A 17,182-nucleotide genomic window follows, 5' to 3' on the forward strand; every position below is an offset into this window, starting at 1 on the left:
TCGGAGCGCGTAACGAGTTTTCACCCGCAAACGTGCGGCACAAAATATCGCGCCTCTAGTAGTGCATTATTTCGCGCGTCACGAGCAAAATCCGCTTTGCCGAACGAGGTCTTAATAAACCGGTCCCCGTCCCCAATTACGGCTTTGAAACAGCCCGCTCGGACACGCGGCGCTCAAAAATTAATAAAAAATATTTAACGAGACCTTGCGCGCGCGGCGGCCAACTCTGCCGTCGCGCGTTACGATAATCGCGTTTGTGCCGGATGTGAAAATTGCGATTTTACAACTTCGCCGCTCGACGGCGGGTTATTATTTTCGAAGTCATCTCGGGATCTCGAGCCGCTCTCTCTCTCTCTCTCCATGTCAAATTCCTCGCCGTCGCGCGTCGCGCCACCGTTGCGTTGCCGCGCGCGCAAGTTTGTTAACGTATCGCGTTATTATATACGTATACTTGCCGTTCTCCAATGTTTATAACTAGCCGCGTAACTGTAACTCGTGTAATACAATTTACAGCGAAGCGAAACGCATTTCCCGTCGCATTGGCCGCCGGTAACAAGTTACGACGACGAACAGTCGGGCGACATCAAACATATTAAAATCCGCGGGGGCCCGAGCGATCTCCATCCCTCCCGGACTCCGCGGAGTCCGGAGCGAGCGCTTTGACGTTCGTAAAAAAAAAGCCGCAATTACTGCGTTTCGACCTAATACAAAGTCGATACGGAGAAAATCCCGGGGTCGCGTCCGCCGCCGTTCTCTTTCCACCGCTTTCGCGACGCGGCCTCGTCATTATTTCGGGTCATAACCGTCCAATCCCGATCGAGGGGCGACGATTCCCACCACCCTCCGCACGGCTCTTTGTGACGAAGAGAGGCCGGCGGATGATCGATCGAGAGATCGGAATGCCGGGACGGGAGAGTAGATAACGACGAGCGACGACGACACGATGGCTGGCTCGCCTCCAAATCCGTTTAATTTCGTTTACGGGACGCGAGGAACGGCAACGGCAATCTTGCCGGCTGCCCGTTTACCCAGAATCGCGCGGATGCATCGCGATGGGATTGCCGAGATTCGTCGTATTCACGTCGAATCGAACCGACCGCGTTGAGCGATACGCGATCGACGTTTTAACGTCAAACAGCTGATTGCACGACGTGGCGATGGAAAAAAAAGCTCATTTCTTGAGAAAACAGAAACATTACATTTATATCGATCGTAACGCTCAACTTTTTCGCCTTTCGTCCAACGATAATAGATTAAAATATTTAAGTTACGGAAGAATTATTTATTAGACTTTTTTTTAATTACCCCGGTAACTTCTGCGCCTAAAACTCTTAAATTACTTGCAAGATTCAGAGAATCAAAAAGTTTTATATTACATTTATTTTTATATTCTGAACAAGCAAGACTTCTGCCTTTCATAAAATAATATATCTCTGAATTTTTTAACTTTTAATCAGTTATTAAACACTTAGTAATGATAATAGTTATTAAATACTTAAAAATACAGAATGTCACGTACAAATATCCGTTAAATATCGAAGAGCTCTCGCGTGACGCATACGTAAAATCTTGTGGAATTTACGCTCGGATCATCGTGGGCGGAAGAGGTCGGTGTTAAGGTGGCCCCAGGCTTAACTCGTTTCTGTGCCACCTAATCGCATTACTCTCGTAGCTCGCGTATTTCCTTCTTCGGATATAACCGGGTAAGCCAAACGCGTAAGTTTATTAGCCGTGACGTAAACTTGACGAAATTGCAGTTAGGAGAGATCCGCGGAGTTATCGATTCATCGGCGGACGGATGGTCAGGTCGAGGAAAAAGTACGGTCGGGAGAAACGGCAGGTGGACGACAGGCCGGACGAAATTGGAGAAGAAAATAGATTACTCGGCGATTCGTGCGCTCGTCGCGCAGCCGCGAACGGGAAAGATATGCAGTGTGACGCACGAAACGATATTTCGTACGTGAATTGTATAACATCAGCAAACTGCCGAGGTGTTCATTTCTCGCTGCGACTTAATTGCTCGCAAATTCGACGTTTTATTTGCTTTACTTTAGAAATGTGTATTTAAATTTGAGGTATAGTTTCCTGACACCCGGTAGAACTAGCCGCGTGCGTAAGCATAACCGGTTAACGGCGTTACGATACGTAAACGATATTATGTTACGTAAATAGATTAATAATTAATAGGTTAAGGGTCGTTTACGGGCACGGTCGAGGTAGGTAATAAATGGAGAGTTTTCTCTTCTCTCTTTTTCTTTCTTCCTCTTTAGAGATATTCGTGTTTAAAGAGCTGGGGAACGCAGGTTTGTATTACTATATATAGCTGTATATATCTGATTACATTTAGATATATACAGCAAGGTTGGAAATAATTCTATGTATAAAGTTTCGTTTCTACAAAACTTTTTAGCTTCAAACAGCTTAGCTCCAACAGTGAAATATATTTCGAACAGCTGTTGCTCCAAATCTCTTCAGCCAACATCAATTGCGCTCCTTTCAACAATGTCGCGAATCAATTACGCGCAGAAACGAATTATCTCCCTAATTTAATTTAATTTGCCTAACGTGAACTTGAACTCTATCTAACAATAGACGAGAATGAGATTAAGTAGGATACTATCTGTCACAAATCTATTAATGCTGCGTTACTTGCAATTTCGAATGTAAAGGCCGGTTTTCACACGCAATGATTGGTGGCGCCAGGCCGCGCCAGTCGACTAACGCCAGTAAAAATGCAAGTGTAAACACTGGATACAAACTGGCGCTAGTAATGTGGCGTTTATGCCGGGATTACGATGAATTTAACGTAACGGAACGCGACGGACGCGAAGTAACGTAACGTGAACTTAAGAAATTACGATCGCCGTAACGTGAAGCAGCGTGCATTTAAAAAATGATTTGACAGCGTGGTGTGAATTTCTATCTATAGAAATTCACACCACGCTGTCAAATCATTTTTCAAATGCACGCTGCTTCACATTACGGCGATCGTAATTTCTTAAGTTCACGTTACGTTACTTCGCGTCCGTCGCGTTCCGTTACGTTAAATTCATCGTAATCCCGGCATTACTGGCGGTTATTGGCCAAAGCATATAACCTCAAATTTGGAGGTTATATGCTTGCTGTCATTTACTGTGTGTTTAATAAATGTTAAATATTTTCCATAGTATACGCCAATCACTGTGTAAATACTTGTGAGTTTGCTAGTCGGTTCTGGCGCCAATGAATGCCAGTCAGTTGGCGCCACTAATCATTGCGTGTGAAAACCGGCCTTAAGAAACAGGTAAATAATTGAGATCGAAGAATCACTTATCTCTTCGACTTCAAAAGTTAAAAGAGAAATGACAAATGTGAAGCTGATACTACCTCGCAATTCTTCCTAACATCAACGCTGTGAATATTTTTACTTGTCTCCGACGTGACAGAGGCGCGCGATTCACACATGATATCGTCCGCCAATCTTTCCCGTCCTCTCCCGTTCTCTCGAGATATAAGATCGCTCGACAAAGAGAGTACCACGAGCATATACATTGAAAGGTATCGGCGCGGCGGCTCAAAGTCCATCCGAAGCGCTAACAACGTGCATTATGCAGCCGCGCTGCGAGGTGGTCGTGGCACGCGGAATATTCCCGCCGAGGCAATATCCCACGAAAGAAATTTACGGTTACATAATTCAGTGGCTTAATGTTTTAAGGGGAGGTGGGGAACGGGGCTGTGGCGCGGGAACGTATATTTCTGAAAGTCGATTGATATTCTTGTATTTCTCGGCTGGATGCGTCTCATAGGGCACGAGAGTAACACACACGTCGCACATCCCTTCGTGTGTTCTCCCTCCCCCTTCGTGTGTTTCTCCTCCTCCTCCTCCCTGCTCCCTCACGGTCGTTTTTTTTTCATCGCCTCGAGAGCCGCGTGTATGTACGAATTCGAAGCACGATAAACGCATTTATCAAGCCGCGCGAGCGTTTACGCGAGTGGAAACGAGAGAGCGATGAGCGGCCGCCGTTCGTATCAGTGGCGTAGTTAGATTTCTTGCGTTATTACATGAATTCTTCGTTTTTATCAATTTATATGCACATTAGTAGGTGACTATATAAAAAAATATAAAAATATACGTCGAACCTGTAGAACTATAGAATTAGTAAAGGCAATACCATAAGAACGTGTAGTGTGTGAAATTACATGTTTGTACAACCGAGGTAGCAATTTATGTGAGAAGTACGTATTATATTTAATTAAAATAATTTCTAAATATGTAATCAATCAAAAGAACGTGTAATAGACAACACTGAACTACCGATATACTGCAATCTGCTTTCAGCAAAAGATAATAAATTATGAATTATGGATAAGTCTAGATTGACGTTAAATACTGATTTTATACTCTAATATTGAATTAATTATCATTAACATAAAGTCGTGTCAAACTCAAAATAAACGTATTAATATCGATATAAATAAACGTCAAATACTGACTTCACCAAATAATCCCCAATAAATCGGGTATTAATAATTAAGATTATACAAGAAAAAAAACTTGGTTTTTCCGTGCATATCTTGCGCGTTAAAGAAACGAAACGCGTGTCATCTTCACTCGTGGGTTCCTATGGTTTTTGTTTATTCACGCTACATGATAGTTACACCCCTGGTTCATACGTAGCCGGCGGCCACGTGTGAGTCCGACATATACTATCGCTCACGCGCGCGTACAAACGAGAGGGGCGTCATTTGTGCCGAGTTAAAGTATGTACTCGCATTTACACGCATTCTCTCGCACCGGCCACGTGCACGCGCGTAAACGACAATAGTTTACGCGTATACATAAACTATGCAAATGATCGTTCTAGATGTAATCTATGCAAATAACGCGTAATCTATGTAGACACTGCTATAATAGCTGTATAACTACTCGTGTCTTTCTTTCTTTTTATTTACGTATGTAAAACGATTGTCCCAAATGAAATGAAGCTGGTTGGATAATTGCGAATTTATCTTCCTCTCTTTCTCTCTCTTTCTCTCAAAAAGACTAAAATTAGAAACAATTCGAACATTTTCCCATTTTTCCTGGACCGTTGTATCAATAGCGTAAATTATTACAATGCTTAATACGCTAAATGGATTATTTAACATTGAGCACGCGATAAAAATACGAATCCGTAGCGCGTATTTTTACGGCGCATTTCATGCTAAATTAAAAGTCCAATTTCCATCTCTGCATTTGCATCAACTGCAATTCGATCGTACCTTTGGCGAAATAAATTCGTATTCCACGTATTAAGCGGATGATATTATCGTCAGAGATTCCGAGAGATAGCGCATTCCATTTTCACAAGCGATATACAATTTTGGAAAAAGAAAAGAGCCAATACTCGAATCTGGAGTAGAGAACATTTTTTCGTGTTAAGCGCGCATAGAGAATACTGGAAATGTTTCACCAGGATTTATTGCTTCACTCACACTTTAATCGCGTCTCCGTTCGCGTCTTCGATCGGGTTCTCGCCGGCGCGCATGGCGGCACGATGAGCTCGACAACAAACGAGCTTTAAGAGGAGACCATGGCTCGCCCAGCGGTGTTCGTGTCGGGTGTGGGTGGTAAAACCGTCAGGTCGCGAAGGGTCACAGAGCAATGGAATCGCAAACGAGCGACGAGAGAGAGAGAGAGAGAGAGAGAGAGAGAGAGAGAGAGAGAGAGAGGAGGGGTGGAAAGGGGGAAAGGGAAAGCGAGACAGAGAAGGCAACAGGAACACAAAGAACGAACGAGGCGGAGGGACAGAGAGAAAGAAGCAAGAGAGACAGTAATTTTTTCCTGTGCGCTCGATTCTTCGCCTTTTATTTCCCACGAATGACAGCGTTTTATTTGCGACGTACGACACAGGCTAACGATGATGCATGCGCGAGAGACAAACGAGCGCGATAAAGGCCCCGATAAGCGAAAAGTCAAAGTGTTGCCGATGAAGAAATGAAAAAAAGAAAAAAAGAAACAATAACATCCGAATTACCGTAGTGTCATTAACGTTGTATAATGTGGCACTTTGTGAAATTTAAACTCCGTCAAGGACTTTCGCGAGAAACGTCACTTATTCGATCGTCGAACTCTATAGCGGCATCATTATCCGTACTCGAAGTTCTCCACGTGCGTTCTTTCATGCTGTTACTAATTTGGTGCATAATAAAGAGAGAGAGAGAGAGAGGGAGAGAGGGGGAGAGAGAGAGAGAGAGAGAGAGAGAGAGAGAGAGAGAGAGAGAGAGAGAGAGAGAGAGAGAGAGAGAGAGAGAGAGAATGTGAGTGTGTGAGTGCGCGCGCGAGCGTATTCCTTGCGATCATCGTAGAAAAGGAATCAAGAGAGAAGAAGATAATGGAGACGAAGGAGAGAAACTGCAGTACAGCGGAGAAGTATCGTTTACCCGCACAGATCTTTCCGTTTTCCTACTTTGTCTAAATGACGGCGTCTTCTCATCTCACGGTGCACTCTCGCCGCGGCGCTGATACCGCCGCGAGTTCTCCGCCCTCGAGATATTAACGATGCCGAGAGGTCGACGTCGACGTCAAGACGAGGAAGCGGCGACGGCGGCAGCAGCAACGCGGCGGTGTGGATGTGGGTATATATCGCAAACCCCGGATGGTAGCTTCAAACGAAAATTCTGCCGCGTCCAACGAGTTTGTATCGAGCGTAGGAGGTAAAAGCACCACGGGGTTGCGGATAGAGAAAGATAGAAACAAGGAGAAAGAAAGAGAGAGAGAGAGAGAGAGAGAGAGAGACGCGGATAAAGGTAGGACGTGAAAGAGAAGGCGAATGCAGCTTCGAATGAAACAGGACGTAGTGTGGGTCGACGAGCGCAAACGAGAGATAGCCAAAAGAAAGAGCGAGAAAGAAGGGGGAGGAGAGGAAGCGAAGAGAGCGTGATAGCGCGAAAAGAGAGCAAGAAAGAGGGACAGAGGCTTCTCGTAGCGCGCGATGCTGCTGTTGCTGTTGCTGCAGAATGAGGCAGGGACGAGGGAAACGAGGAACGCGAGAGAGAGAGAGAGAGAGTGAGAGAGGGGTGGGGAAACTGCCACAGACCTCGGTCTGCCCGTGGTAGGCGAGGTGAGGTGGCAATCAATAAATATACAGAACCGGCGAAGAGCGAGGGAGACGAAGGGTGGCCGAGCGACTGAGCGAGCGAGCAAGCGAACGAACGAACGAGCAGCGACCGACCGAGAGCGAGAGAACGATGAGAAAGAGAGAGGAGCACCTCGCCAGTTGCGTCCGTCCGACCGTTCGTTCGTTCGTTCGTTCTTGCGTCCCCAAAGCCCTACGGACCTAAACCCGGAGTGAGAAAGGAGAAAAAGCGACGCGGCGCGAAGGATCGAGCGAGATGGCGTGGACGAAAAAAGTCGCCGGCGAAGACGGAGACGGATGACAGCGATGGACAGGAAACCCGGCTAGCGCGGAGGAAAGGGAGAGGAAGACAGAAAACGCAGCGGAGGGCAACTTGGGAGAGAGAAGTCCCACCCGAAGGCCGAGAGGAGTGCGCGGCTCGATGGCGGTCCAGGAAATACGAAGAGGGACCGGCGGGTCGAAGGTGAAGGGACGAAATAAACGACGAGGTCCCGTCTTCGTGGAGAGCGACGAAAATCCTGCCTAGCGAGGGAACGAGAGAGCCTTTCGAGATGAAATCGAGACGAGTCGAGAAATGAGGAGTGCAGAATGCATTCCCGGCTGCATTAGCGGCCAATTGTTCCGTTCTCGTATAGAAGAAACGCATGTGACTTATCAGACAAATAAATACTTATATATCCTTTTTGTAAATCATAACGCAAATTGAGTTTATATTCATATGTATCATTAAAATGCGATTACTACTTTATTATCTATACCATGAAAAAACTTGCTCTATTAATTTATAACTGTTAACTCGTGGCATAATCGCTTCTACGTTATATAATTATTCAAATGGTCCAATATAATTATTTTTAGATTTATATTTAGCTAAATTTTTAAAAAAGATACAAGCGTCGCCACAGACTGACTTTGAAAATTCAAGATTAAATGACTTTTATAGAGAACCATTGAGAGATCTCAATTTGCCAACCGATTCCATCTCTCATACTTTGATACGGCTCTCACTCGGGCGAGGGTGAAAAAGTTTAGGGCAATGTATCTAGACGCAGCACTCGGAACGAGTCTGTACGAGGAGGAGCGCAGAGTTCTCTCCTTTGTCGCGAGGAAGCGGCCGAGGATCGACGGAAGGAGCCTCGATGACCTTGGAAGGAGAGAAAGGCTGGGTAGGATGTGCGCGCGCGGGACTAATTGATTTCGGGCCGGGGCGGAGGGGAAGAGAAAGAAGGCCCTTCGCTCGTTAAGGCGGCACTGATATATATCGCGTTGACGCGCGAGAGCGTATTGGGCCCCGCTTTGCATCACGCGTCCGGCTTTTGAACGACCCTGTAAATCCACGGCAAGTGCAACGCGCGTCGTAACGGTGCGGTATATACACACACACATGGAGAGAATATAACCTTAGATTAGTGAAAATATACCTTACTTGAGCCCCGATTTCATTAGAGAACTTATTCATGCGACAAGCCTTATCATCCTTATTGCTCCATTATATTGGTTGAGAAAATAAAATATATCTAAAATATATAAATAGACATGAAACTTAATTGTAAGTTTGATCAACAAGTATATAAAAGAAAGGAAGAGAGGACGTCACATAGAATGACTCGTGGCGATAAGTTGCGATTGTATCTTGAGAAAGAACATCAAAGATACGCATATACCTGCGGGGAAAAAACGCTCGTCGCTTTCGTTACTTCTTAAATTCCTTGTTGCACTTTTCAATTTGTCAGCTTACGTACTCGCGGTCCGATCATGCGAAGTCGACTTCGTCGCCCGTCGCGGAAACGTGCTTCGGCAACCGAAATCGGAATCGGCCAGGAGTAAACTTCCTCCTGGACAAGCATCATAATTCACGCCGACAAATATGCCGTCGGAACTCCGTGCATACCCTCTCGAAATACCGAACACGCGCGTCCACAAGCCGTTCGTTACATGGAAAATATTTGCCCGTTTCGTCTTAACAATATCGCGTACGATCGCGCGGATCGAATAAAACTGAGCCCTCCCGAAAACCGGGCCGGTTAAATTAGAAAAACAAAGGGGGAGGGCATCATCGGGTTCGGAGGAACGAAGCGGAAGGACTTGTTACGAGATGCAAACGAGATCATTAGTTAATGAACAAAACGCCAGTGTTGCACCGCCGATACAAAAGTCATTCGCATTGTTTATCCATATGCGCACGTGAGTTTGCTCCTTTCGAACCTGTTACCTCCGACACTACGCTATTTTCTGCCGATCTCCCCGCCTGTATAATTAACTGTCAGACGGAGTTATATCGTAAGATAACCGATTACAATGTAGATGTCGGATATTTTACAGATAGAGCTAGCCTGGCGCTGAAGAAATCCCGACCATTAGAGCGCAGAGGAGAACGCTCTCCCTCTATTATCGGACTTCTCTTCCCCCGCGACCTACCTTCGCCCGACTTCGCCGCTTCGCATAACGATGCCGCTTATCGCGACGTGGCGCGTCCGCACATAGTTTTACGGTCGGAACGAGCGGAAAAGAGAGAGAGAAATTCAACCGAAAAAAGAAGGCAGCGGAACGAGCGAAAATGACTTACCGCCGAAGAGTGCAGTAGGATCGAGCAACGGATTGGCCTGGTCCGCCTGGAGTTTCTCGGAGGTGGAGGTGGCGCCCGGAGTCCCCGCCGTCGCTTCAGCTCCGCCACCTCCGCCGCCTCCGCCGCCCCCGCCCGATGCGGAGTTCTCCTTCTCCATGCCAGTCCCCTGAAACATCGCACATGGTTTCGTTACAGAAGTTCGTTCTCACGCGCAACGCGCGGCGCGGAGTCCGCACCGACGCGCGACGCGACGCTGCATCGCCAAGGACTCCGGCACACACTTCGCCCGTTCTTTATCTCGAAAAATCCGACAAGGGGGAGGGTAGGGGGAGGAGGAGACGGAACAGGTTTCGCGCCGCGCACGATATTTACGACGGAGTTGCAGCGCAGTCGGTGCATCGAGATTTCGGTGCGCGAAATTTTTGGCGAGACGTGCAGCCTCGGCGACGCGGGAGATTATTACTCGAGGTAAAAAACGAGAGAAAGAGACGAAGAACGCGCTTTATCGACCGGCTGTAACGGAAAGGATTAAAAATACTTGTTTACTTAATAAATATATGGTTTCGGAGACATTTTTCACTTTTTCATTAACGCGTTTATATAGACTATATTATTTAACAAGCTCATAACAAAGTCGTAACTTCTCATAAAAAAAAACGTTGTTAATTAATTAAATTTAAATTGTACGTTGAGAATTAGCTACGCATGAATTCAGTAAACTGAAATAAAATACTCGATTAAATTCTCAATAATTCGACATCGTGAGCGTAATTTATATTCGTAAGGAGTAATCAAATTTTCCTTAAATAATCATGTTGATGAAAATCATCGAACCAGAAGAGCGCCTTTATTTCCTACATAATTTTCTATATAATGCGTACAATAGCCGCTACAATATGGAATATCGTCGCCTCGGAGATACTCCAGGCTCCTCCACCTAATTGCGACAATTAATACTCTGCCAACCGCGCAAGTTACGCATTGACTAACTTACGCGCTGGGCATCGTATAATTTTCTGTATCCTCAAAGGTTTCCTTTCTTTCTTTTTCTTTAAAAATTTCTTGTAGTACGGCTTCTTCAAACTAATTAAAGGTCACAGAAGAATGGCGTAGTACCTACAAAACAGGTAGGTCTATCCATTTAGTCAGTGATAAATCACGAGACAGATAGATCTACTCAAACAGTCGGCAAACTGTTAAGCAGATTACCGTGGAAAATGCATTTTGTGGAAATATTTCTCGACAAAGAGAGAAAAAAAAGTCACGTTTACACACCACGAGCGTGAGTACGCACACACACACACACGCACACGAGCGCAGCTCGCACGCATTTGCATTCGACGACTGTTTACCAGTCGAAGAAAGGCTTCCTCCAGCGGCGCTTTAAATAAAGGTCGTTCTCCCCTCCATCTTTTCCCCTCCAGCGCTTCAATCAGCTGACTGGCGCACTCCCCTCCCTCCGCCGCCCAGCTGTTGTATAAATATACATCGTTACAACGTTGAGTTAGGTTAGGCTGATGCTAGGCTAGACGATGCACCGGCGGCGGCGGCGGCGGCGCAGCTATTATCATACAGCCAGCATTGTTGTTATCATATGCACGAGTCCGCGAGACGAAGCGAGATTAACGTCGCCGCGATTACGTTAATTAATCCTCGAGCGAGATGATTTTTCACCTTTCGTATCTTTCTCTAGAAATCCAAGCTTTAGCCATGCGTGACGTTTCGCTGATATCTGTACTGATACGGCGAGTGTTTTTATGTCAAGCATACGCCTATGTGTGGAATTATCTCTGTTTCTCTCTCTCTCTCTCTCTCTTTTCCTGTCCTTTAAAGAGCGTCATTTCAGAAAGCACGGAGTGCGTCGTTCAGCGATAAACGGATTCTCAGTTCGAATGGAATGCTGAAATGGCATTTACTACCGTTATTAACTCGTTAGTCCTTAAATATAGCCGTGTACGCCGCGGTGCGAGCCGTCTCAATGCATTTTCTGCCGCTATTCACGCGGGCGGAATGCGTTTCCAAACGCGAAAGAATCCGTGCTCGACGAATTAATCCTGATTCTATTGAAAACGGAATTTTCATACTGCATGGGGAAAAAAAGTGTACGACCGGTATCCTCCGCCGATGCGAGGAACGTATTCCGTTTACGTAACACACCGAAATTCGTAGACGCGGGTCAACCTCTGTTTTTAAAATTTACACGCGCGACGACGCTTACCTAATCGATTATCTTCCGGCGGAATGTATTATTCACTGCAACGATAGAGAAAAATTCTAATGCATATACCCCACTTCCTATTCCGCGTACTATCATGTCACAACCGGAATAAACCCGGGAGTCCCCGGACAGGGAAAATTCACCGTGTGGTCTGGTATACACAATAGCCTTCATTCCGTGCTATACGAGTCGTCACGCGATCGTTATCGGCGACCGACGTATTGATTCAAGTTGGCCCCCCTCGTTCTTATCGGCTTGTAACGGTCTTATTGGAGTCTTCGCAAAGCATCCAGGATTTCTAGGGTCGCGTTGATCGATCCGTTGAATGATGGCGAAAGTAACGTACATAAATAATTCCGCGTTCTTTATTCTCGTTAATCTAATGGATGAAAAGGCGGATGAAGAAAGCACTTAGTATTGAGTGGCATATCGCTAAGGCGAAAGAAAGAAAGCAAGATAATCCGATTTAAATATTTCAGAGATATTTCTAAACGCGCGGCGTGCGTCTACGTTTTCCGCGTATCCTTTCTTTATTGGCTTCCTCTTACTTTTATGAGCCACGCTCTAAGAGGATCATCGTAAAATGGCTCTTTTATATTTAATCCTAGACATTTAGGATATGTGGATATATTTAACACACAGTTAAAAAAGGAATTAGTTTATATATATATATACCTATACAGTTTTAAATCGTGTTCTTTCTCACTTTCTCATCTACATTATCTTTTTAAAATCCATTTTCAAAAATAATGTACTACAATTTTTCATCGTTTTTCTTTAAAATTCGATTTCTTATAGAATGAAATAAGTCCATTTATATACAAAAATGTATAGGAGGTGCGTTACATAGATTTTAAATTGTTACTACTTATAAAATATTATTCATAACATTGTTATAAATGTACCACCTTTACAGTTTACAAATATCAATAATGTAGTTGTTCATTAAACAGGTATTCATTTATAATTATTTAACTCCGGAAAAACTCAATTAAGCAACGTACCAGATATTTATGCATGCCGCATTGTAGTAAGCAGTTATCGCGGTGATATTTCAATATCCATATATAGAATTTGCGCGATTATTTTGCATCACAAGCAGTTAACAGAAAGGAACTCTTACAATGGCTCTTACTGCGCTTTCAGATTTGTGAATGGTGATGTCGTGCGAAGCCTCTCTCGTTTGTAATTGACAAAAGAAGCCGCGTAGAAGCCCTTTGTCGCCGGAAATTATCCTCCGAATAACTGTGACAGGAAAGCGCGGCCTTTCAATATCTTCTACTATTGCTATTATTACTACTCCCCTTTGCTTGTGTGTGTTGGTAACTAAAAGCGAAAAGTCGCAGACTCTAATTAACGAAAATTCCGAGTTTCGCGCGTACAATCATTAGAGTATCTTTAACTATCTCAATTAAGTTTCAAAATTAGTACTTCAATGACTACTATTTTCGCTGAAAATTTGTACTTTATTTTCCAACACAATTTGCGATATATTATTTGCATTGTTATACTTTACATTGGGAAAATTTCTTGCCTTGATGGAGAGTATAAATAAATGCTTTTTCTACGTGTTATCTTTTCTCTTAAAATTAGAAATAAGATCTGTCAATGTGACAGAAGTATGACTTTTTGCCTATTGATGAACACGTTCCGAATTCTAAAAACAGAAATGTCACACTTGACGCTTGTCGAAGTAATATCGATTCTCATGATATTATCAAATTTTCCTGTCGTCCAATTTCCAATTAAAGTTGCTTCAGCTTTAATAATAAAGCCGCAGTTTAATCACAATGATTCTATTTTTAAACACAATAGACGCATTAATTAAATAAAATTGAGAATTCGGGGTGCGATCTTGAGCATTTTTGAAGTTTATTATATACGAACGACATCTAAACTTTTTAACGGCGTAAAGAAAGAAAGAGTGATGTACAATTAAATCAAATACTTTAGTTCCCGCGAATGTTCCTTTCAATGCAGAACTTGGACAATTTTCGATAACTTCCGAACTCTTATATAGTGGTGCGCGCGGTGCTGAGATAGGTATCAGAATCCGCGGTCGAAATTATCACCTACATCCGAGGAACGTATAATTAGACGCGTCTCCCGGGCGCGCCGAATAACATGGTATAACCGAGCTCGCGCAATTACTGCTGTGGCTCGTTTATCAATCTCTTCAAAAGAGTTTCTTTCCTGTGTACATCACGCAAAATTCGCGCAAGTGGGAATGCTTATAACATAAGCATATCAATATTTTTCATTGTTCCTTCACGAGCGTATATTCAACTTTTTTTTACAAAATATCAATGTCACTCGTGATAGCCGAAGAAATTTATTGTCAGAGAAATCCTTCTCCATGACAACAAATTAGTAAAAATTAATCAACCTATTATAACAAAAGTGTGCGCAGTATTTTCCACTCATTCATTTCTTTTAAATAATGCTTTTCTATATTAGCTAATTAGATATCGGTTCTGAATTTATAAAGAGAAAATTTAAATCTCACTAACGTCACTGGATAACATCGTTCAGTTCTAATTATCGGAGTTAAATTAACGTGATTTAAAGCAATACGTGCAACGAAAATAAAATATCGATACGCGGACAATACCGAGGCATTGTAAAGGAGATCTCCATTCGACGATTCGACATCGTCGTCATCCGCACGGCGTTCGGAATATCCGGGCGACGCCACCCCGGTTTTCAGCTAGGCGGGCACACTTCGAGATGCTCGTAAATTGGCGAGGAAGAGAAGGGCGAGGAACGAGGGCGAGAGAAGGGTGGGCGAGAGGGGAGGTGGACGCCTTAAGGCAAGGGAACGCGGGGGCGGCGAACCGAGAGCAAAAGGAAGACACGGACGCGACCATCGATTTCTCGACCGGTATTACGCTCCTTTCCTTCGGCCGGGAAAAGCTCGGGTGCCAGCCTGGAACACGGTCGTTGTCGTGGTAGAGAAAAGAGCCCGGTGACGAGGAAGAAACGCGCCGTTTGTTCGCGAAATGCGACGCCCTCCTGCGCCGACAATGCGCGTCCGACTTCAACTTATTGCGTTTATTCTTGCGCTTCCTCTCCGCTTTTCGAGCTTCGAATATCTCGACCTTATTAATCCATGAATATCTCGCGTCTCGACTTCAATCAGAGATATAGCGGGTTAAATCAGTTTATTCGGAAGGAACGTTACTCCGGAACTCTAATTTTTCAGAAAGCATTCGGAAAAAAAATGCACTCGGTATCATTAATAATACGAGAATACAAAGTTCTCACTGCCTGACTGCTAATGTGCAGCTTAATGACGTATTCGCATGTTCATCCTTATTAATAATGTAATGCACGATGTGGTATCTGTGTCTAATGTTTTTCTATTTTACCGCAGAGATAGAAAAATGTGCGTGAGATTACGCGATAACCACACACGTTCTTCGAAGCAAAGCCAAGTATGATTACTAATACCTGTTTCCCGTAACAGACTGTACGCTGCAAAACTTTGGCTTAACATATTTTTACGTAAACTCATTTCTGCATTCTGCGACAACGCCGCAGAGAAGATATACATAATTACGAGCGTTGCATCGATGTCACTGTGCCGCATCAGATAATACTTCCATATACGTTAATTATATCCGATTCCATTCCCCCGTGCTCGGAAGAAAAACATTACCAGCCACACGCGGACCTTGCAACATGAATGTTTCATCCTGAAGCGAACGTATCATCGTTATGTCGTAACAGTAATTAGTGAATTTAAATAGAACGCCAATTTTACAACAAGTCCATCGCTATCCCAGTTAATTGCCGTAATGAAACCAGATGTACGTGAATATAATAATATTTGACGAACCGGAATTTTCGTTTCGAAAAGCTCGCAAGGGAGATGGACGTGAAACAATAAAGGGACGAGACGCAATAAAACTCTAATACACAAAATTGCAGGTTGATGTGGATAAACGTAATAGAGATGCAATCCTAATAACTTCGACAGGATAACGTTGTATAATTAAAACGTTATAATATACAAGAAGATCGAAATGTGAGCGGCGAAATTTTAAATTTGACGAAGGCACGTTTATCGAAATAGCTCGACAAATTCGGTAAACAGATTCGGGAAGATGTGACAATGTCCTCGACACGTCCGAGCGACGTGCGACGACGAGCCGAGACGCAGAACGTGAAGCACGCGAGCCTCGACAGCGTCACGAAGAGTGGCTCGTTCGCTCGCTCTGCGGCCAAGCTTAGTTTCCCATTCAATGAATCCTTACATGGAACACGTCGCCGAGGACGGCGGACATTACGCGCGTTCCCCGCCTTCTCCCCCGTCTCCGTCCGTGCCGTAGCAGATGGCACTCCTATCTGCGTCAATTACAGGCGGACTCTTCTCTCGTCGGGGCGTTTCGAGGAAAGAGATACGTGGCGCAACGAGGACCTCGGATCTTGATGGTTTCGCAGAGAGCGAACCGACATTACGGGCGGCCGCGTTGGTGTGCGGGCGGCAGGGATCGCAGGAGTGAGCAGAGAGGAGAGGAGAGGAGAGAGGAAAGGAGAGAGGAGAGAGAGAGAGAGAGAAAGAGACAGATCGTCGCAAGAGATGGTGGAGGTGGAGGAGCAGCACAGCAATCAATACAGAGCCAGCAGAGCAAAACCATCCCTCGACTATTCCGTGTGTCGCTCTCGCTCTCTCGCTCTCAGCTTCTCTCTCTCTTTTTCGAACGACCGCCGATATTTCTCTCCCTTTCTCTCTCTCTCTATTGGGCACACCAGTCTCTCTCTCTCTCTCTCTCTCTCCCTTCTTCGGTCTATCTCTCTCGAACTGGCGCGAATACAACGGTTGCATGAACGCGCTACAGCGCCGTTAACGGGGACTTCCCCACGCGTTCACCGAATACACGCGCAGATGCACATGCACATCCGTGGCGCACCAATACGAGGAGCGCGCGCGTACGCAACCAACGGGGCGACCGGGCGTCATGCTAGCGTACATACGTCGCATCGGCTGCAATTATAGCGGCGATGCTCGTAGCGCGTAGCACGAGAAACGAGAAACGTACGTGGCGTGCGAGAGCGAGCGAGCGAGCGAGCGAGATTGCACGAACGCGAGTAGGTGTTCCTCCCGACCGAGAGCGCGCATACTTTTTCCGCGAACTCGGCTATGCCGTGGGGAAAACGCGGAGATACGCGGAAGCTGTAATAAGCGAATTATGTGGGAGTACTCGCGACGGCGATCGATACGAAGAAATGCGCCGGGCCGAGCGCCCGTAATCCCTTTCGAGAATGCCGCGCGACGCCCACGGTGGAAATCGCCGCCGC

At 45.1% G+C, this 17,182-nt stretch overlaps 1 protein-coding gene across 14 annotated transcripts in view; it reads right to left on the minus strand.

Moving 5' to 3' along the window:
- Positions 1-17,182, minus strand: part of LOC139808713 (bromodomain adjacent to zinc finger domain protein 2B) — a 151,510-nt gene that overhangs the window by 35,625 nt on the left and 98,703 nt on the right. For all 14 annotated transcript variants that reach the window (XM_071770986.1, XM_071770990.1, XM_071770997.1 and 11 more), the window contains exon 4: positions 9,664-9,829. In XM_071770986.1, coding sequence (XP_071627087.1) covers positions 9,664-9,820 — 157 coding nt within the window. In that variant the 5' untranslated portion in view covers positions 9,821-9,829. The remainder of the gene's footprint in view (positions 1-9,663; positions 9,830-17,182) is intronic.

This window comes from Temnothorax longispinosus, chromosome 2 (genome assembly GCF_030848805.1).
Source record: "Temnothorax longispinosus isolate EJ_2023e chromosome 2, Tlon_JGU_v1, whole genome shotgun sequence".
Taxonomy (NCBI): Eukaryota; Metazoa; Arthropoda; class Insecta; order Hymenoptera; family Formicidae; genus Temnothorax; species Temnothorax longispinosus.